Source organism: Garra rufa, chromosome 9 (assembly GCF_049309525.1).
Source record: "Garra rufa chromosome 9, GarRuf1.0, whole genome shotgun sequence".
NCBI lineage: Eukaryota > Metazoa > Chordata > Actinopteri > Cypriniformes > Cyprinidae > Garra > Garra rufa.
This window is the reverse complement of record NC_133369.1, coordinates 9188789-9214964: the sequence shown is the minus strand read 5'-3', so window position 1 is coordinate 9214964 and position 26176 is coordinate 9188789. Positions and strand designations below refer to the sequence as shown.

The 26176-nt window shown below is 32.1% G+C and overlaps 1 protein-coding gene across 1 annotated transcript in view; it reads left to right on the top strand.

Moving 5' to 3' along the window:
- Window positions 1–2335: 2335 nt before the first annotated feature.
- syngap1b (synaptic Ras GTPase activating protein 1b) overlaps window positions 2336–26176 on the top strand; it is a 74250-nt gene continuing 50409 nt past the window's right edge. The window contains exons 1-4 of the mRNA XM_073847018.1: window positions 2336–2503; window positions 2958–3006; window positions 3123–3170; window positions 20996–21090. Coding sequence (XP_073703119.1) covers window positions 2336–2503; window positions 2958–3006; window positions 3123–3170; window positions 20996–21090 — 360 coding nt within the window. The remainder of the gene's footprint in view (window positions 2504–2957; window positions 3007–3122; window positions 3171–20995; window positions 21091–26176) is intronic.

Sequence of the window (26176 nt, the reverse complement as noted above, 5' to 3'; positions counted from 1 at the left end):
AAATACATAATATTTTATATTTAAAAACTTTAATAAAACTTTAAAACAGAAGTAAACTATCTTTTAAAAATACTAAGATATAAGTATTTTATAAATGTTTTAAATATTACAATTATTATTTATTTATAAATTACTTATTAATAAATAATAATAATTTATATTAATTAATATTAATAAAACCTAATAAAAACAAAAGTAAACTAAATTATAAATAGATCATTGTAAATTATATATATATGTATATAAATTCATTTATATATTAATTAATTAATGTAATATTAAATGTTATAATATAGTGTAATATTTTATAGTTATGACAATATTTTATAATACTGTATACAGTATTTTAGTGTTTACAGCATATATAATATATATGTATAATATTTTAATTTTTTTTATAATATTTACAAACTTTAATACAACTTTAAAACAGAAGTAAACTATTTTATAAAAAATACTAAGATATAAGTATTTTATAAATGTTTTAAATATTATTTTTTATTTATAAAATCTTAATATTAATTAATATTAATAAAACCTAATAAAATAAAAGTAAACAATATTATAAATAAATCATTATGTGTGTGTATATATATATATATATATGTATACACACACACACACACACGTTTTAAATTATATTATATTTAAAATTATATTATATTATATTTAAAAACTTTAATAAAACTTTCATAAAAACAGAAGTAAACTATATAATAAATGGACAATTGTAAATTATATATATTAATATGTATGTGTGTGTGTATAAATCAATTCTAATAATTCTATATATATTAGTGCATGTATAGTATATACATATACTGTATATACTTATATATATTTTATATATTATTATATTTAAAAATGTAAATTATTTAAAATATTTTAATGAAACGGATGTAAAACTAATAATTATAACAAATAATTATATATTAGTGTATTTATATATAATTATTTATATAAATAAGTGCATGTACAGTAAAGACACTGTTATTTAATATTTTAGAATATTATATAATATATAAATACATTATTTCTATTACAATTCTTTTAAAATCTATATTTATATATAAATTATTAATATATATGTACATATTATGAATAATCCACCTAATTGTATGTCAAATTATCTTTCATACAGGCCATACGAGTTTAAAAACGCCTTAAGGATAAATAATGTCAAGAATTGTCATTTTTGGATGATCTTTCCCTTTAAGGAGCGCTGTACCATCACTCCTCTAATCGATCAGACTATCATCATCCTACCAGAACGTCACAGAAACTTGCGAGTGGGCTCCTTTAACCAGAACCTCCTAGCAACGAAACTCAGAACACCCTAGCAACCGCATAGCAACACACTAAAAACCACTCGGAACACCTTGGCAACCGCGTAATGCTCTGGCAACCACCCACAACACCCTTGTGGTCCAAATCAAATGTGCAATCTTTCCTAGTAGTTACACAACAGAATTAAAAGCAAAGATAGCAGCGAAAGCTAACACACGCAGCTCGCAGCATCTCTCTGTAACGTTACTGTACGCGCACTCTCAGGCACTGTTTAATCTACATTGTCATTTGTCTTCAGTTTGTGTAGTTGTGTAATTACACACATTCCTCCCACATAACCTGCCTCTACAAAAGCCTCTCCACTCACCGGCTGCCTGCGAGCGTCACATCCACACACACACGCCATAGCTGCGTGTGCGTGTGTGTGTGTGTGCGAGAGGGAGAGAGAGAGAGAGAAAGACACAGAGAAAGAAAAAGAGAGAGAGAGTTTGCCCCAGGCTTTTACATGAAGTTCTCTCCATCAAATCCCATCTCTCCCCCCACCCCCCTGTCCAGCTCAGCCCCTCTTCTCCTCTCCTCGAGTGAGTGAGAGCGCAGTAAAGAAAAGGACAATTGCAGGGAAGGATGCATCGCATCGCTGCTGGTATTCCTGTGTGCATTACTGGAAACGAGCAAACCGGAATACAGCAAGAAGGACTTCCAGCTGTTCCCCGTGCGAAGGATTTCCATTTCGGAATTGAACCGGAGATTCGATGCGTCGCTAAACGCGTCGGTTTTGCGCAAGAATGAACGTTTGAACTCCGTGCGCTCGGAGGATTTACGCGTCAGTGTCACTGGCACGGAGCTGCGGAGAAGTCTGGCTCTCACACACACACACACACACACACACACACATGCAAGTTTGCATTAGATGCAATGGAAGTGTAAGCTTAGGCTACTTAGAATAAACGCCTTAGTCATGTGCGCGCATGCTCGGAAAAGTTCTCTCGCAGAGCGTTTTAATCGTTGATAGCTCGATTGCAACGCCCTAAAATAGCTAAAGTAAAACATGAGAGAGTTTCGCCGCAGATTTGGTGTTGGTAACCGCAGTAAAGGCAGAAGGGAAGCGGCTCGTCGGTTCGGGGTCGTGCGTAAAGATACCGGCGAGCGTCGCCGGGACCCGGAGCTCTCCATCTGGCGCTCTGCTGAGGAACAGCCGCTGTCAGGGCTGGAGAGAGTGACTGAGACACGGTGGAGAAATGAGACACAACAATTCTAACAGTTAAACACTCCTTTTTTAAGTATAGTGTGCCAATTCTTGATTGTAAATATTAATTTTAACAATTCTTACTGTTGTAGGTAAATACGTTTAGATATCCAAGTATAAGTCTTAAATATGTATAGTATTAGTGAAGTATATGTACTCAACTAAGCAAACTACTCTAATATATAGCCTATATTTAATTGCAATAACCAGAGTTCATTTATAAATGCCTTTTTGTAGTTAGGATTTGTATTTGAAGATTAGAAGTAGGGCATGTTAGGTCAGATATGGCATTAAGCCAGAATAAAAGTTTTTCTAGGTTTATTTAGTGGTCAAAAAGTCACCAATTTTGTGAGCCGAGTGCATATAGACACATGGTTATAATCAAACATGGTGTGGGCATTCATCCTTCTGTTGACCTTTAAAGGAACTCTTGACCTGCGAAGAGAAAGAACGCATTCACAGTTTAAACAGAAGCAAGTGACTTTAAAAAAAATCGAGACTGGATTATGATCAGAGATGGACAGTTTGGACAATTTGTCTTTCTTGGTGGCTTGAGATTGCTTCTGGTTCCTGGACGGGAATAATTAAGGAGGAATAAGGGATTGTGCCGCCCCTTACAGTTGCATTACTTCTGTAGGTAGGAATAACTTGCACATTACAGTTGGCTATTTGATTTTGTAATTGGGGAGACACAGGGTTGCATTATTTATTTGGTCTTTTGCATGAATTTAAACATGTTTGCCACAACAAAGCTGACTTTAAGATGAATTTAGAAAAAAATGAGTGCTGTTTAAATGACTAATCACGATTAATTGTATTCAAAGTAAAAGTTTTTGTTTATATAATATATGTGTGTGTACTGTGTATATTTATTATGTATATATAAAGACACACAGTATATATTTTGAAAATATTTACATGTATTTATATGGTTTATATTATAAATATATTTCATATATAAACATGTTTCTTAAATATGTACATGCATGTGTGTGTATTTATATATACATGATAAATATACACAGCACACACATATTATGTACACAAATACTTTTATTTTGGATGTGATTAATCGCGATTATTAATTTGTACAGCACTAAAAAAACTGAATTTAAAATGATCAGGTAGTCTCAAATGAATGGCTTTTTGGGCTTCTGAAATATACTAAAAACCTTTTTGCAATGCTGCATATATCTTTAGTCATTTGATATGTGCATATCTAGTCTGCAAAATGTGTTTCAAATCCATAGAAGGTTGTTTCGTGATGCTTTTCTGAAAAGACTCTTAGGTAGCTATAAAAAACACCCACTGCTGCAGAAGAAAAAACCTTGAGACTGACAAAAGAAGCAAGAAATGCACAGAAGTCCTTTGGCAATTTGTTTTCAGGATTTACAGGCGTCACTTCTTTTTTCTTTTGCAACCTCAAAAGATCTAAAAAGACTAAAAGATGTTCTTAAAAGTCTTTTTTTGTTGAACATGATAATGGAGGCACCTAATGAGCTGGACAGATAATGATTGTCAGACAGGTTTCCTAAACACGCCTATTTGTCAAACAAAGTGATAGCCCCACCTCCAAACTCACACCATTGGTCGAGCCAGTGTTACTGTATAAGACTGGCTCCTTTGATGGTAGATACTGTAACTACACAATCTCTATAGACAATATAGACACACATACAGTATATATTTTGAAAATGTTTACATGTATATATATATATTTATATAATTTATATTATATATAAATATATGTAATATATAAACATAATTTTTTTCTTAAAATGTGTATTTGTATATATATAATAAATATACACAGTACACACATATATATTATGTACAGATTTTTTTTATTTTTGATGTGATTAAATACTAAAAAAATCATTACTTATACGAGAACTTATTTTATATGTTGGCAAAGAAATATTTCTCATTCTCATTTAGTTTATCTAAAATACTAAAAGATATGATTTCTGCTACTAAAATTGACTAGTATGTTATTTAGTCTTTTGTATTTATTAATATTAGTAATATAAGTTTTCATTAAAAGTTTATTTTGTTAAGCTAAATGGGTTATAGTCAGAGAGATTATACACTAAGGTTATTATCTGTTGTATTTTTGTGTAACGCAAATGTTGTATTGACCTGTTAGCATCCAGAACTGGTATTTTTCTTTGTAAAATAAATAAAATATGCTAAAACTTATTTTACTCCATCCTGTTGGGAAAGATGTGATGTACTAAAATAACTTTTAAATATATTTATATATAAAGATTATATATGCAGTATAAATATTATATTTTATATAAGATATTTTTAAATGAATAAAATTGACTAAATTACTAAAACTTTAATTAAATTGAATTTAATGCTGACAATTTGATTAAGCGTGATTAATCGCATCCAAAATAAAAGTTTGTGTTTACATAATATATGTGTGTGTACTGTGTATATTTATATGTATATATAAATATACATACATGTATATATTTAAGAAATATATGTAATATATATTTATATTTTTGTATATAATCTAAATCATATGTAAATAGGAATATACACTTCCAGTCAAATGTTTATGAACAGTAAGATTTTTAATGTTTTTTAAAGAAGTCTCTTCTGCTCACCAAGCCTGCATTTATTTGATCCAAAATACAGCAAAAATTATAAAATATTTTTTAAATTTTAAATGACTGCTTTCTATTTGAATGTATTTTAAAATGTAATTTATTCCTGTGATTTCAAAGCTGAATTTCATCCATACTAAATAAAAGTAGCTTTTAAATGGTATAGTGTATAATATTACAAAAGCTTTTTATTTTTAGATAAATGCCTAGTTCTGCCATGAAACTCTAGATGGCGCAGACTGACAGGTTGTGAACGTAACTGACGATATTGTACGACTTGGCACAAGCTGATTGGTTCATGTTGCATATGCAACCAATGAGCTTGCAGCTTTACATTTAAATGGGTCCTATTATGGTTTTTTACAAAGTCTTTATTTAGTTTTGTGGGTGCACTAGAACATGCTTGGTGATTCGAAAAACGCATTGTTTTTCACATAATTTATATTATTACAATAGCTTTCTCCCCAGGCTGGCACAAATGGCTCGATTAGTTCTGGGTTTGGTAAAGGCCCAACTTCTGAAAAACGAAATGTGTTGTGATTAGTTAGAAGTTCCACTGCGTTGCAATTGGCGAACAGCTTAGACTGCGTTTCAGTCCTGCCACGCCCCCTTCCCTAAGCAGCAAGTTAAGTCAGCAACCTAGATTAAAGTGATTCTTACGTTTAAATATGGATATTTTTCTTACGAAAGCACATCGGATCGCTAAAGCAGGCTTTTACTGACCCCTCCGGAGCCATGTGAGGCACTTTTTATTATGGACCAGGGCCGGAGTGGGACTCCTTTTCAGCCCTGGAGTTTCAAGCCTTAGACCGGCCCACTTTAGTTCACGACTGACTATATTAAAATGACGTCATTTCCAATTCAGTGCAAATACAGTAGCCTAAGTGTTGCTTCACAGTGAAGATTTATTTGAACAGTTAACACAATATAATGTTTAACAGTATCAGTATGTATTTTCTGTTAGAATTAGTGCTCATAAATATCCAAACCTTGAAATGAAAAAATATCAAATAAATACAAATGTATATTAAGCTATATGTATAAAATAAAGATTAAAATAAAATGTATTAAACTTTCTAATGACACTATCATGTCTTTTTCAAGTAAACAGCTGCTTTATAAGTTCAAATATTTTTCATAAATGAGAACATTAAAGGGTAAATGTCTAACACTACTCTTTTAAACATCACAATGTCCTTTTCTGCAATATCTGAATATATATTCTGTGCAAAATTGTTGAGTCCTTAAACACAAATAAAGAATAGAACAAGTATTGCACTGTCCTACCTGCCCATTCTAGTGTGTTGGGCTCATGACTGGTGCTTGGTAATGTTACGGGGGCCTGGCTTTTCACTCTTAGCAGCAAACTGGACTAGAGGCTGCTGCTGCTGAAGAGCAACAGTACAAGAAAAGGTTTGATACATAAACATGAACGGTGATTTGCAGACATCATTGTTTTGCACTGCTCCTAACTAGCTTGACGTTAACCAGGGGCGGACTGAGACAAAATTTCAGGCCGGGAAATCTCACACTTATCCAGGCCATCCCACACCAAAATTTGAAACCCTGGACAACAATATTTTTCATCATCACATAAAGAAAAGTTGAAATCAACTGGGTAAAATAATTAAATGCTATCTCTTGAACTTCCAATTTGCCTTTTAATCTCTTTTAATCTCTCTGTCTCTCATGTGTGTTTACTTTTTAAACAAATTTTCTTGTATCTGTCACTTTTTTCATAAACACATCTCGACCTTTACAACCACCTATACAGTACAGATCTAAGGTTGGTCTTTTTTAAAGAAGACAATCAGCAGATTATTGCAGAAATACTGAGACCTTTTTAAAGACATGTTTTTGTCAAGATTGTAAAAAGTTGTGATTTTGTAAAATGACACTTGACATTGCTGCTAAGGGGGAGGAGACAGCCACCAGGATGGTTCTTGAGCTTCTAAGCTTTCAGAATTATATATAATTTATGATTAGTACTAAAACATTTGATAGAAAAAAAGGGCAACAGAAAAAAGAGGGCCACTACATTAGGACCATGTGTTATTGTCGTAATGTTAAAATTAAAACAACAAAAATTAGCTACATCTTGAATATATATTTATTAAAAAATCTTAAAACTAAACATGTTTTGCATTATCATGGGTCATGTTTGGCCCTAAGGAAAATTAACCATGATATTATTGAGCCTATGGTAAACATAGTAACCATGTTTTTTTGGGGTTTTTTTTAGGATTGATTCCCATTAGTATAATCATAATTTTATACCATGGTGAAAGTATAGTGTAGCAAAACCATTGTATATTGTATAATTATTGTATAACTATAGTAAACATGTTTTGTAAAACCACCGTTAATTTTTATAAGGGTAGCTCCCTAAACCTGTTTTAAAACGCTATTTTTTATAGATTAACATTTGTTAGCAGTTCAATACTTAAGTAAACAAAGACAAAACTACAATAGTCTGTTTACAGATGTAACAGACCTGCGCTTTAGGTCCTAAACAGGACAGATTTGTCTCTCTGCTCCACCTGGGCACTTCAGTCTCGCGTCGTTTTGGCGGACGGCGGACGCGCGGATGCGCGGAGCGCGCGCGAGACGAAACGCGTGCCAGTCAAGACTAACCGATTTATGATTTATTAGAGTTTTATTATTGAATGGCTAATTCTGAAATAACCACTTTAGTACATTAGGCCGGCAACAAAAACAACAACAACAATATTAAAATAATAATAATAAAAATTGGAGGGTAGCGGGCCAAAAATTCTCCCGATGGACAGTCCGCCCCTGGCGACTGCTGTGAGTGCAGGCAGCTAGGGACACCGGCCCTCGCGGCCAAAAAAACGGACCGGCCCACCGGGAATTCTCCCGGTCCTCCCGATTAGCCAATCCGGGCCTGTTATGGACTGACTTGTTTTGGACTGATGGAGAGAAACACTTGTCTATGCCATTTAGTCTATGCTGTTGTAAAGCTTGGGAGTGCCAGGATTATTTTTAATATAATTCCGATTGCATTCGTCTGAAAGAAGGAAGTCATATACACCTAGGATGCATGGAGGGTGAGTAAATAATATGCTGCAGTAGTGTTGGTCCTATCGTCAGGCTGCGAGATCGCTGATACATGATATTCTCATTATTGTGCTAATTTATTTAATAATTTACATGCGCGAAACCAGCTCCAGCATAAGGCTAGTGAAGCTATCTACACTATATGATGAATAAATCTCTTACCACACACTGCACACATTTACGGTCAATGCTTGTGTTTACATCAGCCGTGGCTCCGCATGTGTTTCGACCCTCTCTACCGCACAAGTCTGCGGCGCGTCTCCAACATGGCTACTGGAGCAGTTTGTGGAATCTTTAGTCAATGCTTGTGTTTATACGAGCGGACCTGCGGCTCGCTGAAGCATCCTAAGTTAGGCAAATTGTCCCTCCCCACCCGCCAACGATTTGAATTTCCATAGGCAGGATTTATTTAAATGATATTCTAATGGACCTCGTTGTGACATCATAGCATCCGGAAAACAAACACTGTAATCCAAAGGAGCCATTCCTTGTAGTTCTTGAAAAGGGATTTTTTTTCTTGAAAAGGGATTCTCCCTTTGGAGTGGACTTTGAGATTTGTAACTTTGTAGCTCTTTTTTATGCCCAAACATACACACCACATACTGGCTAAAATTCAAAAAGTGAAAATGCATAATAGGACCCCATTTAAATGGCTGGTAGCATTTATTTGGGCATTTCGCAGCGTGCTTTCAGAGTGCCTCTGAAACCCTCCACCTTCCCCAGCTCCACCTGTATAGATCTTTTATGGGTTATTTTATGCTATTTGTGCAGCAGAAGTATGTCTTAAATACTCACAGCACCGTATTGCCATATACTTTGGCAGTAGCAAGACCAAATACATTAACATTGTCATATCCATTACCATGCTACACTTTTCCGAGAGTTGTCATAACAGAAATGCTGATCTTTGGATCTTTCTATTCATTTCCATTCAAGAATCCTGAAAAAAAAAAATTACTGAACTAATAATAATAAATCAGCATATAATGATTTCTGATGGGTCATGTGACACTGATGATGGAGTAATGATGCTGAAAATTTCAAGGAATAAATTAAATTAAAATAATTTAAAAATAAATTTAAAGAGAAAGCAGTTATTTTAAAGAGTAAAAATATTTCACAATATTACTGCTTTTTCTGTATTTTGAATCAAATAAAAGCAAGCTTGGTGAGCAGAGGAGATTAAATGTTAATGTTCAAAAACTTTTGACTGGTAGTGTGTATATATACATTTCATAAATATAATGTGTATATACATATACACAAATAAACTGTACACAGTACACGCATGTTATGTAAACAAAAACCTTAATTTTATATGCAATAATTAAAATCAGTGTTTAATATTAATAACTCAGTGATACTAAACCAATACTATTCAGACAAAACTAGTCAGAACAGGTGGTGTTGCATTACTTACAACTTTCTATGCATATTGAGCTGGGATGAAAGAAAAGTACATTAATATCTGAAAAATTACATCTTTAACAATAATACTCAATAAAGCTTCATTTCAAATAAAACTGTTTTCATTTCTTTGTTTCGTTCGAGCCTCATGCACCATTACAAATCCAATTTAGGCGTAAAAATCGATCCGCCACCAACCCCACGCATATCAATCAGAAGCTGAGCAGTTATTATTATTTTTTTTCATTAGTTTCACTTTTTATCATGTTTGCTCCCCCTCCTTTCACTGTCTCTCTCTCTTCCGTTCTGTCTCTCTCAAAGGGACTGAAGCTTGAAGCTGTTTCCACCCACACACTTCAGCTCTGGCTTTCAGCTTGACATCAGATTTACATTGAGAATAAAAAGTGCACACACACACATGCTCTCACCCACACATGCACGCACTTGCGCACACCTATGTTGGGAGGAATATTAAAGTCCATTATCGTGTGATAGAAAATACGTCCTCTTATCCTGGAGATGCAGAACACTGGTTTATTTTAGCAAATGCTGTGTTTGATAACAGACCGTGCCCGTTTGAACTCCATCGAAATGCAACTTCGGTGGTCCGTCCGATTGTCTTAGCACATGCGTGTTCACATACGTGTGATTTTTGTGTTCCATCACTTCAGCGTTTCATCATGTTAGTCAAATGTAAGGTACTAGAAAATGTTGCCATGGCAACCAAATAAAGAGCCTGCATTTGGATCAAAAAGGACAGAGGGAGAAATTGAAATAAATGGACGTATCGAGCCCGCTTTACTTTGGCTTTCAGTTGGGCCTAATTAAAAGGAATACTGACCTCTGGCCTGCGATCAGGTTCAGTCCATTAAGTCCTGCCGTTCTTGAAGGGCGTTTGTAAGGGTGAACGTTAATTCGTGTTTTAAATGCTCTCTCCGTCCCAGACACATTAAAGTGAATTATAGTTTATTTCCATACCGTTTGACAATTCATATCGGAAACTAGACATTGATTTGCAATTAACTAAATGTATTTGCTGAATCATTTGTTTAAACTGCCTTGCTCTGACTTATTGCACACAGTCAAACTATTGTATTATTGTATATACTTACTCAGAAATGTATATGCTCTCAGAAAAACTGGTACAAAATCTGTCACTGGGGTGGTACCTTTTTTAAAAGGTACACTTTTGTACCTATTAGGTTCTAATATGTACACATTCATTACTAATGTGTGCCTATAATGTACCAAAATAGACCCTTTTAGTACAAACATGTACCATTTGATAATGATACCGCCCCAGTAACAGCTTTTGTATGTTCAGTTTAGTACATCATTTAAGCAATTAGATGTGAAATGTTTTTCTATTGTGACTGTATGGCTGTAAGTTCTCAATAAAACATTTTACTAAGCTAAATCATCTTATTTCAACCCTGTAGGAATTTCTTTCTTCTGTTGAACACAAAAGTAGATATTTTGAAAAATGTTGGTAACCAAACAGTTGACGGTAGCCATTGACCTCCATGGTCGTTACTATGGAAGTCAATGGCTACCGTCAACTGTTTGGTTATTACAGAAGAAAGTAACTCATACAAATGTTGTATTGACCAATTGGCATCCACGACTTGTATTACTAGTTATATAACTGGTAAAACATCACTGTGTTCAAGGGTAGGGATGAAAATTGTAGGAAATATGTGACCCTGGACCACAAATTCAGATTTATATATATGAAAGCTGAATAAATAAGCTTTGCATTGATGTATTTTTTTTTTTTAGGATAGGACAATATTTGGCTGAGAATACAACTATTTGAAAATATAGATTCTGAGGGTGCAAAAAATTCAAAATACTTAGAAAATCGCCTTTAAAGTTGTCCAAATGAAGTTCTTAACAATGCATATTGTTAACCAAAAATTAAGTTTTGATATATTTATGGTAGGACGTTTACAAAAAAATATATTCATGGAACCTGATCTTTACTTAATATCCTAATGATTTTTGGTGTAAAAGAAAAAAATTATAATTTTGACCTATACAATGTATTTTTGCCTATACCTGTGCTACTTAAGACTGGTTTTGTGTTCCAGGGTCACATATAATGATTCTGTTTCACAACATGATTGCGCTTAAAAAAGGTGATAGTCTGTCTTGTGATATTTTGGTAATTTCAAAAAAGAAAGAATGGACAGTGTTTATAAAAAAAAAATATTGCATTCATTCTGAATTCAACAGAGCAATCACAACAAATCAGAACAAAGTTATACAATGCTTCAAAGTCTTGCAGTCGTCATGGAAACACATCTCATGATGATTGTTTCATCTGAAAATGACCATTCTGATTTAAATTCATCAAAAAGCCTCTTTCATGTGGGTGTGATTTGTTAAAGACTTTATTAAAAATGTAGCTTTATGGGTTTTAGTATTAGTGTACTTCTAAGAGTTGATTACGTAGGTGTTTTTTAAAAAGAAATTTTTATTTATTTTTTATTCTGCAAAGACATTAAATTGATCAAAAGTGACAGTAAAGACTTTTGTAATGTGAAAAAATATTTTAGATTTAAATAAAAATTGTTCTTTTGAATTTTCAATTAATCAAAAATTAAGAAAGCACAGTTTCCACCAGAATATTTAGCAGCACAAGTGTTTTCAACATTGATAATAATAAGAAATGTTTCTTACATTTGTGTTTATTTCTTTTAAAGGGAACCCCAAGTATTAAGACTTGACTTAATATAACATAAATTATGTATTTTACTAAAATATATAGCAGAGCACCCATGAAAGACTTAAGTTGTTTTATTAAATATACGGACATAGTGTCGGTGACGTCACCCATAGGTTTCTGAAGAGCATTTTTGAAGCTCATAGTGGGCGGGAGTCAGTCGTCGGCATCTTGGAATCACGTAACTCCCAGATAATCGAAAATGGGCAAAGAGGTGGGATGTGGGTGGAGCTGGTTGCTGAAACCACGCCCACCTAGTGACAGTGGTGACAGCAGCGGCAATCCACCTGTCACTCAAGTAGCCACGCCCTTAATTATGCAGAACTTTACGGCTAAATATAACTTAAACTGATGAGTTATAAATAAATTCACCCCCCTCACAGTTGACATGAAGGGCAAAATTAGCTATATAGACCAAAACATATTTTTTCTGCTGTAAAGTTGGGCATTTTAACATGGAGCCAGTCTCTAGTGGCCAGTCGATGAATTGCAGTTTAAGTTACTTCCGTGTTCGATTCAATAGAGAGAGCGGGAGGTTGCCGCTTGGGCTGTGAGCTACTGCCCCTAACTGTAGCTATTTGTTACTGTAACACAACTCTAAAAATAAAAAACTGAGAAGTTGCCATGTTGTGTGGCTTTTGGTTGTATTTTTCAGTCGAAGGGCAAGAAACTTTTCAGTTGAAGGGCTGATCTAAGTCTTCACTGCTTTTCCTAGTGATAAGAACAGGAGCAAATAAATGAAAAGATGCCTGTGGATGAATAAAACGTCCTAAACACCTGCATCTTTGCTCTCTCCACTTTAGCCCTGATGCCTTTGAGGTATTTAGTAGACTTACTGTAAAAGAGCTTATAAATGCCAGAGACAAAAAAAAGCTAGATGCCATCCTGGGGTGCGTTTCCTGAAAGCAACTAAGGTTGTCGTTCCGTCGTTAGTAAGTTCCGTCGTTAAACCAGTAGTTTAATGGAACGAACGAACATAGTTAGCTAACGATGAATTTGGGAAACACACCCGATTGGATGTAAACATGTCAGCGCTTGTCATGATGCCACAGCCACTGAAGGAGTTTCTCAGCGCAGATTGCATTCGATATCTGGGGGTGCTAAGATTTCTTGTGGGGAAAATCATTTACGACATTTGGTTTAAGCCTAGACGTACAACCATTGCCACCTGTAAGCTCATTCAGTAGAGGTAGTTGTCAACTTAGTATTTTATTTTCAGAGTTGTATATTCTGAATTGTGTTGTGGTAAAAATAGCAACAGGTGGCTCCAGTAGCTCACCGAGTGCAACCATTTAACATCATTTTGGTGCCCTCCATTGTCAGCAATATGTATAAAATGATGTGGATTTAATTAGTTTTTTTTTTTTTTTTTTGCTATATTTCAGACATCATTTATGTTATATTAAGCCATACAGATTGTAAACGGTTCCCTTTAAGAACTGTAACTTTTTCTGATTTGTTGAGTTCAGAAAGTAAATATGTACATTATGACCAGTCATAATTCTTAATCCGTCATTTTGTCTGACAAACAAACCAGACAGGAGAGTAGATTAATATCAGTGGACCTAAACTTGAAAAATGGTGTGTACTGACATCTTTCTGTTTCAGTTGAAATAAGATACCTTCTGATGTTAATAATGTAGTTTCATATATGTAAAAAAAAAAAAAAATTATATATATATATATATATATATATATATATATATATATTTAGCAGGGCCATTAAATTGATAAAAAGTGACAGTAAATGCATTTAGAATGTTAAACATATTTATATTTAGATGTTTTAAAGATGTTCTTTTGACATTTCTATTCATCAAACGTTTCCACAAAAATACTTAGCAGCACAACTGATTTCAAAATTGATAATAATAAATGTATTTTTTTAAATTGTGTTTATTTTTTTAAGAATTAATGTATAATGTTTTCTGATTTGTTATAAGTATAGAAAGCAAATGTATAAATTTACTAACTTTGCTATATCTCTTAAACACAAGACAGAATATAATCTATGTCTGTGAGGTAGAATATATAATACAAAAAGCATGTTTTAATTCACCCTTCGCAGGGAGTTTGATTGACAGGCAATCTGACCTATTGTAACGCCAGGCCAGCAGAGGGAGCCCTTACTCACTCTGACTGTTGCTGCTCCCTCTGCTGCCTCGTTGGTTACTTCCTGTTTGGTGACCATAAAGAGCAGCCATTACCAAACAGACATTGCGAAGTATTGTTTTGCTGTTGTGGACTCTACCAAGCGTTTCTCTTATTTCATTGCCCTGTTTTTGTTATTTTCACGGTTTCGTTTCATGATCATAGTTATTTTGCCATTGTTTTGTTTTGTTTTCTTGCCATAGTTTTGCCTTGTTTCATTGCATTGTTTATTTGTTACTTTCGGACTGCTCACTGGATTTTTGACGTTCTGCCTGTTTACTGGATTACGCTTTTGTCTTGCCTACGCATTCCTGTTTGCTGGTGTTCGACCCTGCCTGTCTTGACTACGATCTGTTTAATAAAGCTTGCACGCTTCCCAGAGTCCTCATTACACCTATGAGTTTCCAAAAAAATATTTAACAGCACAACAGATTTCCAAATTGATAATAATACATGTTTTTTTTACATTGTGTTTTTTTACATTTATTTCTATTAAGAACTGTATATTGTTTTCTGATTTGTTATCAGTTTAGAAAGTACATGTATAAATTGACTACCTTTACAATATCTCTTAAACACAAGACAGAATATAATCTATGTCTGTGAGGTAGAATATATAATACAAAAAGTATGTTTTAATTGACCCTTCGCTGTTTGATTGACAGGCGAGCTGACCAATCAGAACGCTGAATCCGCCATTTTGTCTGACAAACAAAACAGAAAGGAGAGTGGATTAACGTCGGTGTACTTGAACTTGAAAATGGGGTATATTAAAGGATAACTATTGCCAAAATGCAAACTGGGCTGTTTTTTTTTTTACTGTAAATGAGACAAACTTATATCTAAAAGCATAATTACGACAAACGAGCCGTTTTTGAGATTGACCGTGATTTCGTTTTGTGGTCAATGGCCGGTGAATGGGAGTTCTAGGGGCATAACTTTGAGCGCATCAAAATCGATATTTTTACAACACTAAGAAGGCTCGACACACCATGAAACTTTGCTCGAAGTATCGTCTGGGTCTCTACACATGAACTCGAGCATTGAGAACATTGTTTGTGTACACAGAGTTTACTAAAAAGAAAGGTTTTGAACAACTCACTTTCACTGTTTGGGTTTCCGCTCGCAGCCGTCTTGCCAGTCAAGAAGTGTCGATCTCCGAATGCGAATGAATGGACTCCATAGGATGAAATATTAGGCTTATATGAGGCTCTTTTTACAACTAGAAGGTTAATATTGTTTTTCACTTGCGACAAAACAACGAATTAGCCGTGCATTTATATGGAAATATGCTTTAGGAGCTATCCATCTTTACATTCACCGGCCATTGACCACAAAACGAAATCACGGTCAATCTCAAAAACGGCTCATTCGTCGTAATTATGCTTTTAGATATAAGTTTGTCTCGTTTACAGTTAAAAAAAAACAGCCCAGGTTGCATTTTGGCAATGGTTATCCTTTAAAGTTTTTCCGCGATCGAAACGATAGCTTCTGATGTTAATTCATGTTTATGTGTTGTGCTATGACTAGTAAATCGAAAGAGATCATCGGTTCACCTGCCGCTTGAACTGAGGCGCTACAGCAATCTGTCACAACGCAAAAGGGCCACAAAACTTTATTTATTGTTTGAATTTCTTACAAAACGACAGCATTTGAAAGCAGAGACTTGGTTTCTACCAAAAGTAACATGTTTTGTCTTGTCTGTCAGCGCGTTGTCTGTTTCCTCTTTGCTTCTCCATGTATTTTTTTACTGCGTGAGAACGGCTTGTCGGGAATATCAACAGTAAGAAGGGGGCGGGTCTTTGCGAAGGGTCAATTAAACCAGAAACAGTTGTGAGAGCTGATTGTTGATTCAGAGTAATAGAAAAGAAGATACTTGCTGTTTGTCATGGCAACAACTCTGATACTTGTTGCATATTTTTATGGCTTTCTGTCCCCATTGGCACACACACACAAACCTGTTAGTAGAGCCAGAAGTCATATAAATTACTCATTTACAGTGTACAGTATTACAGAACCAATTCAAGAGACAGCATGACCAAGAACAGTGGCCTCAGGTGAATCAATATGTGAAATATATTTGACTATAACTGATGTATTACATCATAAGAACTGTAAAACCAGCTCAGTGGGGGCTGTGCATCAGGAGAGAGTACATCAGATCAGCAGAAGAGATTTTGAGATTTTGAGAAAGTGCAGAGAATGGACTGGGAATGAATGTGAAAGAGGTGAAGAGAAGGAAAATGCTCTGATAAAAAAGAGAGAGGCAGAGAGATGGATAAATACACTGTTTGATTTATGTAAAAGAGTTGCGTGGGTGCAAGGCGAGAGAACTGTATGGTTGTGTTAGTGTGTGTGTGTGTGTGTGTGTGTGAGCTGTGAGCTTCAAAGATTGAGAGAGAGAGACAGATTGCATTGGCTGGAGAGACGGTGGGTATTTACACTCAGATTTATGGGAGGGTTATCGCAGCAGCGAGCAGGAGAGACGGATGGTTTGATGGTGGAGGACTGCTTCTTTCAGACTGTTCCCCTCCCAGCACCTTTACGTTCATTAAGCGGTCCATTCATTTGTTTCTGTTGGTCTTGTTTTAATGACTTCACGTTCCTGAGCAATAGTCGTGTCTGCCAATGACTGCGCTTCTGTATCCGGTACTCACTCAAGGACGCCAGTCAATAAGCACTTTGTTTGCAAGTGCCGGTCTCTTGTGCCTGCAGTTAGGCTGTTTTATTTCTCATTGTTTGGACATTTTCTTTACTGGATGTGTAATTTCTGTGGTCTAAAATTAACTTTTTGCCACGTCTGCTTAAAAAAACTGTTTAATTGGGAACATTTACTGGCCGTAGATATTGCTTACAGGTCATGAAATTGTATTGTACATCATTTTCATTTGTTTGTAAATAAGATTAATTTTTATTTATTCATATAATGGACAATTTTGGGCTCAGTATGATTTTTGTTTAAAGAAATGAATACTTTTATTCAGTGAGGACACGTTCAGTTGATCAAAAGAGAAAGTAATGTATAATGTTACAGTAAAATTGAGGGACTTCATATTAGCATATTAGATTGATTTCTGAAGGATCATGTGACACTGAAGACTGGAGTACTGATTCTGAAAAGTCAGTTTTGCATCACAGGAATAAATTACATTTTAAAATGTAGTACAGTAGAAAACAGGTGTTTTAAATTGTAATATTATTTAACAGTTTTGCTGTATTTTTTATTAAATAAATGCAGCCTTGATGAGGAGTCAAGTCTATATATATATATATATATATATATATATATATATATATATGCAGTTGAGTTCAAAAGTTCACACCCCCTTTTTAGAATCTGCAAAATGTTAATTATTTTACCAAAAAAGAGGATAATACAAAGTGTATGTTACAGTTTATTTAGTACTGACCTGAATAAGATATTTCACATAAAAGATGCTTATATATTGTCCACAAGAGACTGGCCTGCTGTTCTTGAGAAAAGTCCTTCAGGTCCCACAAATTCTTTGGTTTTCCAGCATCTTTGTGTATTTGAACCCTTTCCAACAATGGCTGTATGATTTTGAGATCCATCTTTTCACACTGAGGACAACTGAAGGACTCATATGCAACTATTGCGGAAGATTCAAATGCTCACTGATGCTTTAGAATTAAAACTTTTGAATTTGAAGATCAGGGTGAATTTAACTTATTTTGTCTTCTGGGAAACATGTAAGTATCTTCTGTAGCTTCTGAAGGGCAGTACTAAAATAAACAAAAAATGTGATATTTAGGCAAAATAAGAAAAATGTACACATCTCCATACTGTTCAAAAGTTTTCACCCTGTCTTTTAATGTATAATTTTTCGTTCTGGAGCATCAGTGAGTGTTTGAACTTTCTGTAATAGTTGCATATGAGTCCCTCAGTGTGAAAAGATGAATCATCAAAATCATACAGTCATTGTTAGAAAGGGTTCAAATACACAAAAATGATGAAAAACCAAAGAATTTATGGGATTTTAAGGATTTTTCTGAAGAATAGCAGGCAGTTTAACTCATGAACAACTATCACTAAACACACACAAAAAAAAAAAAAACAGCTGTGGATTATTCAGGTAACAATACAGTATTAAGAATCAAGTAGATGTAAACGTTCGAACGGGGTCATTTTTATAAATTCAGCTATTATTTTCTCTTGTGGACTATATGTAAACATCTTTATGTGAAATATCTTATTCAGGTCAGTACTAAATAAACAATAACATGCATTTTGTATGATTCCTCTTATTTTAGTAAAATAATTACCATTTTGCAGATTCTAAAAGGGGGTGTAAACTTTTGACCTTAACATATTGTAGACATATAAATAGTAAATAGTCAAATTGATAGTTTTAAATAGATAGCATAATATTTTTGTATTGATGATTATAGTAGCGGACATTTCTTTTGCTTAATTGACAGCTTTAGATGGATTGGTGCTTGTTGAAATGCATTATGGTATTGCTCTAACCACAACAGCCAAAAAAAAAAGGTATTCTTACCTTTTGGAACAGGCTTTGCATTGGGAAAGCTGCCTACATTGGCAGTCCACTTGGTTTTGGGACAGAGCCATAGTGTCACTCGCAGCATCATATACGAGATGAGCCAGACTCCATCTTTCGGTGAAACACAACCTGGCACCAAAACGTAAAGAAAAGCCACATTGATTTTTGCTCATACTGTCGTTTTGGCGGCGTATTGCGACAATCATATGACATAATATGTCTTCCCGTGTTTTTTTTTTTCACTTAAAAGTTGTTTAGAAGTAATGCAATTTACAACGGATGTCACTGATTATCTGTGAGTGTCAGTCTATCATTCTTAATTTATGATCTAATATTTATTGGGTTACAAAATGGCAAGTAACGCAAGCAACTTTTACTCAAATTATTTAAATTTGTTTGCTGGTGATGTAAGGGTTTTAACCCCATTAACAGGTATATTTATCACTGATGATTTATTTAATCCACATTGGAAAGTTAAAAGCTAATAGTGTTTCGATAGTCGTGTTAACATGATGGCCATCATTATGTAGAATACAATTAAAAAACTTTTTCTAATCCACTGATAAGGAGTCATGTGAAGGAACAATTTTTATTTATCATGTTTGTCAAAACTACTAAATGCTATTGTTTTTATTCATTTTTAATATTTCTATTTACTCTTCGTTTATTTTTATTTTAGTTTTAGTCATTTTAGTACTTTTAAATTGAACTTAAACTTTTACATTTTTATAAATGTTTTTTTTTTTTTTTAATTTTAGTTTGTTGCCAAACCAGCATTTCTTATTTTTATTTTTCATTTTGTTTTTTTTATTTCATTTTATTATTTCTCGGTGGATATTTATTTTATTCTGTTTCAAGATAATAATGGAATAATATAATGGAACCAAACTTCTTATCAAATTAAATTTATTTATTTTTTGCATGTGCATTCTCATTTTCCCCATAATATAATCGTACCAAACTGGTTTTCAGCTTTTTAAAATTGTTTATTTTATTTTATTTTATTTTATTTTATTTTATTTTATTTTATTTTATTTTATTTTATTTTATATTATTTTATTTTATTTTATTTTATTGTTTAATTTTATTTTTTAATTTCTCAGTGGATATTTATTTTGTGCATTCTCATTTTCCCCATAATATAATGGGACCAAACTGGTTATCAGCTTATTTTATTTTATTTTATTTTATTTTATTTTATTTTATTTTATTTTATTTTATTTTATTTTATTTTATTTTATTTTATTTTATTTTATTTATATTGTTATTTTTTTTTTTTTTTTTTTTTTGTGCATTTAAATTTTCTCTATTTTTATATCTGGACTATTTGCCATCATCTAAAGCTCACTTAAAATGAATCAGTAAATATGAAGAATAAATACCATAGTTATCATAACAGCCAAAATTTTTATATTTTATTTTATTTTATTTTATTTGTGCATTTTAATTTTTTCTGTTTTTATATCTGGACTATTTGCTGTCATCTAAAGCTCACTTAAAATTAATCAATACATTTGAAGACTAAATATCATTATTATCATAACAGGCAGAATATTTTATTTTCTTTTATTTCATGTCATTTGTGCATTCTAGTTTTCTCTATTTTTATATCTGTACTATTTGCCGACATCTAAAGCTCACTTAAAATTAATCAGTAAATATGAAGAATAAATATACAGCCAGAATTTGAATAAAATATTTTATTTTTTCAATTAACAAAAGCTGAAAACATGATTGATATCTTGGATGGACTCAAGCTAAAAAATAAAAAATAAATCAGATCTGTGCCAGTTAGACACTATGAAAATCTCTGACTGCCCAAAATCTGCTGACTGACTCAAACTCATCCAGAGTGCAAATCAGGGCAAAAAAATCTGTGCAAACGGCATTGTTTTCCAGCCTTTAGTTACATTATCTGCTGCTGGTTGTGATGCTTTACTCTGTCTCTCCCTGTCAGACAACGCTCGGCTCAGGCGGAAGAGCATCGCCACAGGGAAGCAGCCAAGCATGGAGATCCCACCCACTGCCCCCCCACAACCCTTCCGACAATCCGTGAGTACCCCGCCGATCCGTCCCCGATCCCTGTCTCCCTCCCTCAGCCTCTCGCTCCCGTTCGCACCTCTGCCCCTGTCGCCCTCTCTCTCCCCGTCTCTCTTCACCGGCCTCTCCTCTGCACAATCCCAAAAGAGAGTCAGCACCCCGCCGCTGTCCCGTTCCCTCCCGCTCTCCCCGAGCGTCGCCCTGACTCTTCCTCCCTCTATCCCGCTCTCTCATTGGGCTGCTGGTGAGTGGAAGGTTGTGGGTTCTAATCCAGGAACCGGACACAGTGTGGCGGCTCTGCCCTCTCTGGAGGTAGGTTATCTAACAGCTGAGCTCGGCTTGCGCTGCTGTGGGTTCGAGCGGCCGGCGTGCGGCTCGGAGGTGTTAGACAAACAGTTAGTCACGCAGGAAGCAAACATGTTCATCTGTTCCCTAGCCAATGATTGAGTCATTGTGTCTCAGTTCATCAGATTTAACGGCCAATTTCTTTGCGATAAACCAGTGGAGACCTTTTTGTCTGTTTAATAATAGGATGTATGTGAAGACTTTTTAGCGTCCTGGTGTAATTCAAGTGTTCAGGGATTTGAGCTCACTCAAAAATGAACATTCTGTCATTATTTACTTGTTCCAAACCAGAGTTTTTGTCTTCTGAATAAGATATTTTAAAGAATGCTGATACCAAATAGTTTACGGTAGCCATTGACTTTTTATTTTAGTTGACAGAATTTTAATTTTTGGGTGAACTGTTTCTTTAAAACTGAAAATAATGAAAATGTACAGTTGCAGCTGCAGATTCTGCGAAACAAATACAATATTGTTACTCTGTGATAAAATTAGCATGAATACTTTTATCTAGTTTCCCAGTTTACAAAATAAATGCATTTTAGCAGCATGAAAAGTGTACTTAAAAATGAAAATGTGCCATTTCAACTACAGATTCTGCCCAAATACAATATGATTTTGTTTTTTTCCAGTTATAAACTAATATAGACCTTTTTGTCTCTTGAACGTGAAGGCTTTTGTTTAGGTTTACTTATTTAGTTTAGTTAATACTTAAAAATGAAAATAATAAAAATGAAACATTTCAAACACAGATCAGTTATTCTGAAGGAATTGTTTTGGATGTGATTATTCACAACTGCCCATTTAATAGAAGTAGTGGTTAAAAAACAGTTTAACTGTAAACATACTAGAAACAATATGAAAATATATTATTTTCAAATTAAACAAAGATTACTGGATTATATTGAACAAGATGACTTTGACACACTTACATTCAAATTACATATATCAAATATATAAGTTATTTGTATTATTATTATTTTACTTTTTTTTACTCAATTTTGTCATTTTAATATAATAAATAAATAATAAATAAAATAAGGAAAAGCTTTTTTAATATGCTTAATTAATATTTATTAAATATATTTTTAATAAGTTAGATATAGTTATATTAGCTTTTTTTTTTAAAAATGCCTTTATGTTAGAACAATTTATAATAATTAACTCATTTTAATATTTTTTCAATAAATTAAATATATTTGAATGAATATATATCGCTCATCTGCAAATTATTGGTAATAAACATAAATCAATTTATATGAAAAAAATGTAAAACTAAAAATAATAATATAATAGTGCGTATTATAATTATTTTAGAATAGTTTATAAATAATAGTTATATATATATAAAATATTTAAAAAACATAACATAAACAACAAGTTTATTAAATATATTATTATTATTATTATATTAATATTTATTAAATACATTTTTATGAATAAAATATATAAATATATTACTTAAATATTATATCATATTATATAATTATATAATATATAGTATATAATATATATATATATATACACACACACACACACACACACACACACATTTATTAATTATTTATATATGTAAATATATTTAATACAATATATATATATATATAATTCCTATTTAAAAATATGCTTAATTAATGTTAAACTAATTTATAATAATTATAAAAAAATCAATTTATATAAAAACAAATATAAAACAGTTTTTACAGTTTACTATATTCAGTCTTTTTAATATGATAATGCATATTATAATTACTTTATAATATAATTATAATAGTTTATAAATAATAGTTATATATATATATATATATATATATATATATATATATATATATATATATATATATATATGTATGTATGTATGTGTGTGTGTGTGTGTGTGTGTGTGTGTGTTTTAAATGTATAAAACATTTTATAAAGTTTATTAAATATATTATTTATTATATTCATATTTTTAAATATATTTTTAATAAATGTAATATATTAATATATTAATTAAATATATAATATATTAATAAATGTATTAAATAAAAGTAAAAAAATGTATAAAGTTTACATATATTTAAATAAATATACACACACATTTATTTATATTAAGCAATTTAAATAATTGCTTTTTAAAAAATATGCTTAATTAATGTTATAATGATTTAAAATTATTATTTTAAAAAGTAATTTTAATATTTATTAAAAATATTTGAATAAATTAAATATATTTCAATATTATTATTGGTAATAAAAAATAAATCAATTTATATGAAAAACAAAAATATAAAACAGTTTTTACAGTTTACTACAGTCTTTTTTTAGTGTCTGACATTATTTATTTTATTTATATATATATATATATATATATATATATATATATATATATATATATATATATGACTGTATATACTGTATATAACTGTTTCTAAAGTCTTTATTCAGTTCTATTTTTGTCATTATCACAAAGATTTAGATAAAGATAAAGCATGTATGTAAGAAATTCATACAAGTTTGGAACAACATGAGGGTCTGTAAAATATGACAGAATTTGTAATTTTTACAAATTTTTAAAATATTGCAATATGTTACAACAAGACTTTATTTTCTACTCAAACATTTCTCATTTACTTTATTGTGTTACTTGAGGTTTTGCCATGTTTATTTGTGAAATTTACTAGCAAAATTAAATCCATTAAAGCTATTTTTCAGTGTAGTTACAAATAAAGTCATGCAAATCAATTCAAAGTATTATCTATGAATAAAACAGTTCATTTCTAATCACGGAATGCTTGCTTACTGGCTCTATAGAGTCCATTTATGATTTTCTGCCTCTAGACTTGTGATCCTTATTCACTGCTAGTCCATGAGATTTTTTATCTGTTTTTTATCTGCTAGACAAAAATCGTTCAAATAAATAAATAAATAAGTTGTCCTATTAATTTATTAAAAAGGTAACAGCACAGCTCTCTGTAGCACGGCATGTAATTTGAGGCATCATTTATTTCTGTCACACAAAAAGCGTTAGGACAAGCCAAATAAAAAAAGTGCTTGTTCAAGTATGAACAATAGTAATATTGATGCTCACCTTAGCAAACACTACTAATAACTGTATTAACATTACATTTTGGCAGAAATTTTAGTTGGTGTGGTGCATTTTTGGGAAGGGGACATCAGCAAATTACTGCGAGAATGAATCAGAGGCACTTCTAATAGCTTGGTTGCAAAGTTAATGCATAGTATGCTATTAGAAAAGTGCATAGATGCACTTTTTAAAGTGTCTTTTTAATAAATTCTCACAGAGACACAAGACCACAAAGAGTCTTAATATCAGCCCTTTCTGAAATTAATCGAAATTCTGCTTTAGAAACACAGAGCTCATTTAGGACCGCAGAACTGGCTAGATTTGCATTTCCTGAAGGAAATAACACTTCTTGCAAGGCAGCAAAGTTTCAGGTAGGTTTTAGGCTTTGGGCTTTGTAAATGAAATGCTGCTGTCCAAATGGGAGATTTTCAAAATGCAATCTTAAGTTACTTTAGTACTGAAAATAGACAGCACACCTGCGGATGAAACAAGGTTGAATGAAAGTTTGAGCTGAATTAAGTTTAATAGTAAGGGTTAATGATTTAAAATAAGCCCCCTAAGCAGAATTTTTGAGGATTATTAATATACTGCTGCCTTGCAAAAACTATAATCATCACACAGCAGATGAGTTCACAGCTTCATCTGCTGTGTCTAAACATTCTCTTGTTGATGGGTTGTGTCTTTTCAGGTTGTATCTGAGATTGCACGTTTAATGAAAGCATTACAAACACAGTGAGATCTGACGTTTTTCTGCCGTGGCGTGAACCTCTTGCCTGCTGTTGCCAGTCTGTTCTTACTGTAGGCGTTAGGAAATATTTATGAAGCAACACTTCCCACTATTGGTTGAGTGTGGATATTGCAACATTGCTGTTTTGCCACCAGCAAAGGAAAATCATTTCAGTCCGTTGCACCACAATTTTACATCTGCTCAACTAATTAATGTGATATTTATGTATATTATTAATAATAAAATATAAAATGATATATTTTCAAATTAAATATATTAAATAGATAAAACAATGTTTAGACTTATTCCATTTTGTCTTTTAAATATAATAATTAATAAAGAAATGCTTAATTAAAGTTATAATTTTACTATTAATAATAAAATAAGCTTTTAATCTTTTATTTTATTTTATTTACACAACCTATTTAAAAAAATATATAAATACATTTTAAAACGTTTTCATTTTGCCTTTTTAATATAATAATAAAGAAAGAAATAATTGCTTTTTTAAAAAAATCTTTGTTATAACACTTTATATTATTAATAATCAAAAATGATTAACCATAGTTAAGAAAAGTAATTTTAATATTTATCAATAGATTTTTCACATACACACACCTATTTAAATATATAAAATATATAAATTAATTTAATCATTTTTATTTTGCCTTTTTAATATAATTATAAATAAAGAATTGCTTTTAAAAAAGTATTAATTAATGTTATAATTTATATTATTAATAATCAAAAATGATCAGACGTATTTAAGTAATTTTAATATTTATAAATAGATTTTTTTACATACACATGCCTAATTAAATATAAAAAATATATAAATTATTTTTTTTTACTTTTTCCATTTTGCCTTTTTAATATAATAATAAATAAAGAATTGCTTTTCAAAAATTATTAAGTAATGTTATAATTTATGTCAATTAGAATAAAATAATCTTTTAATTTTT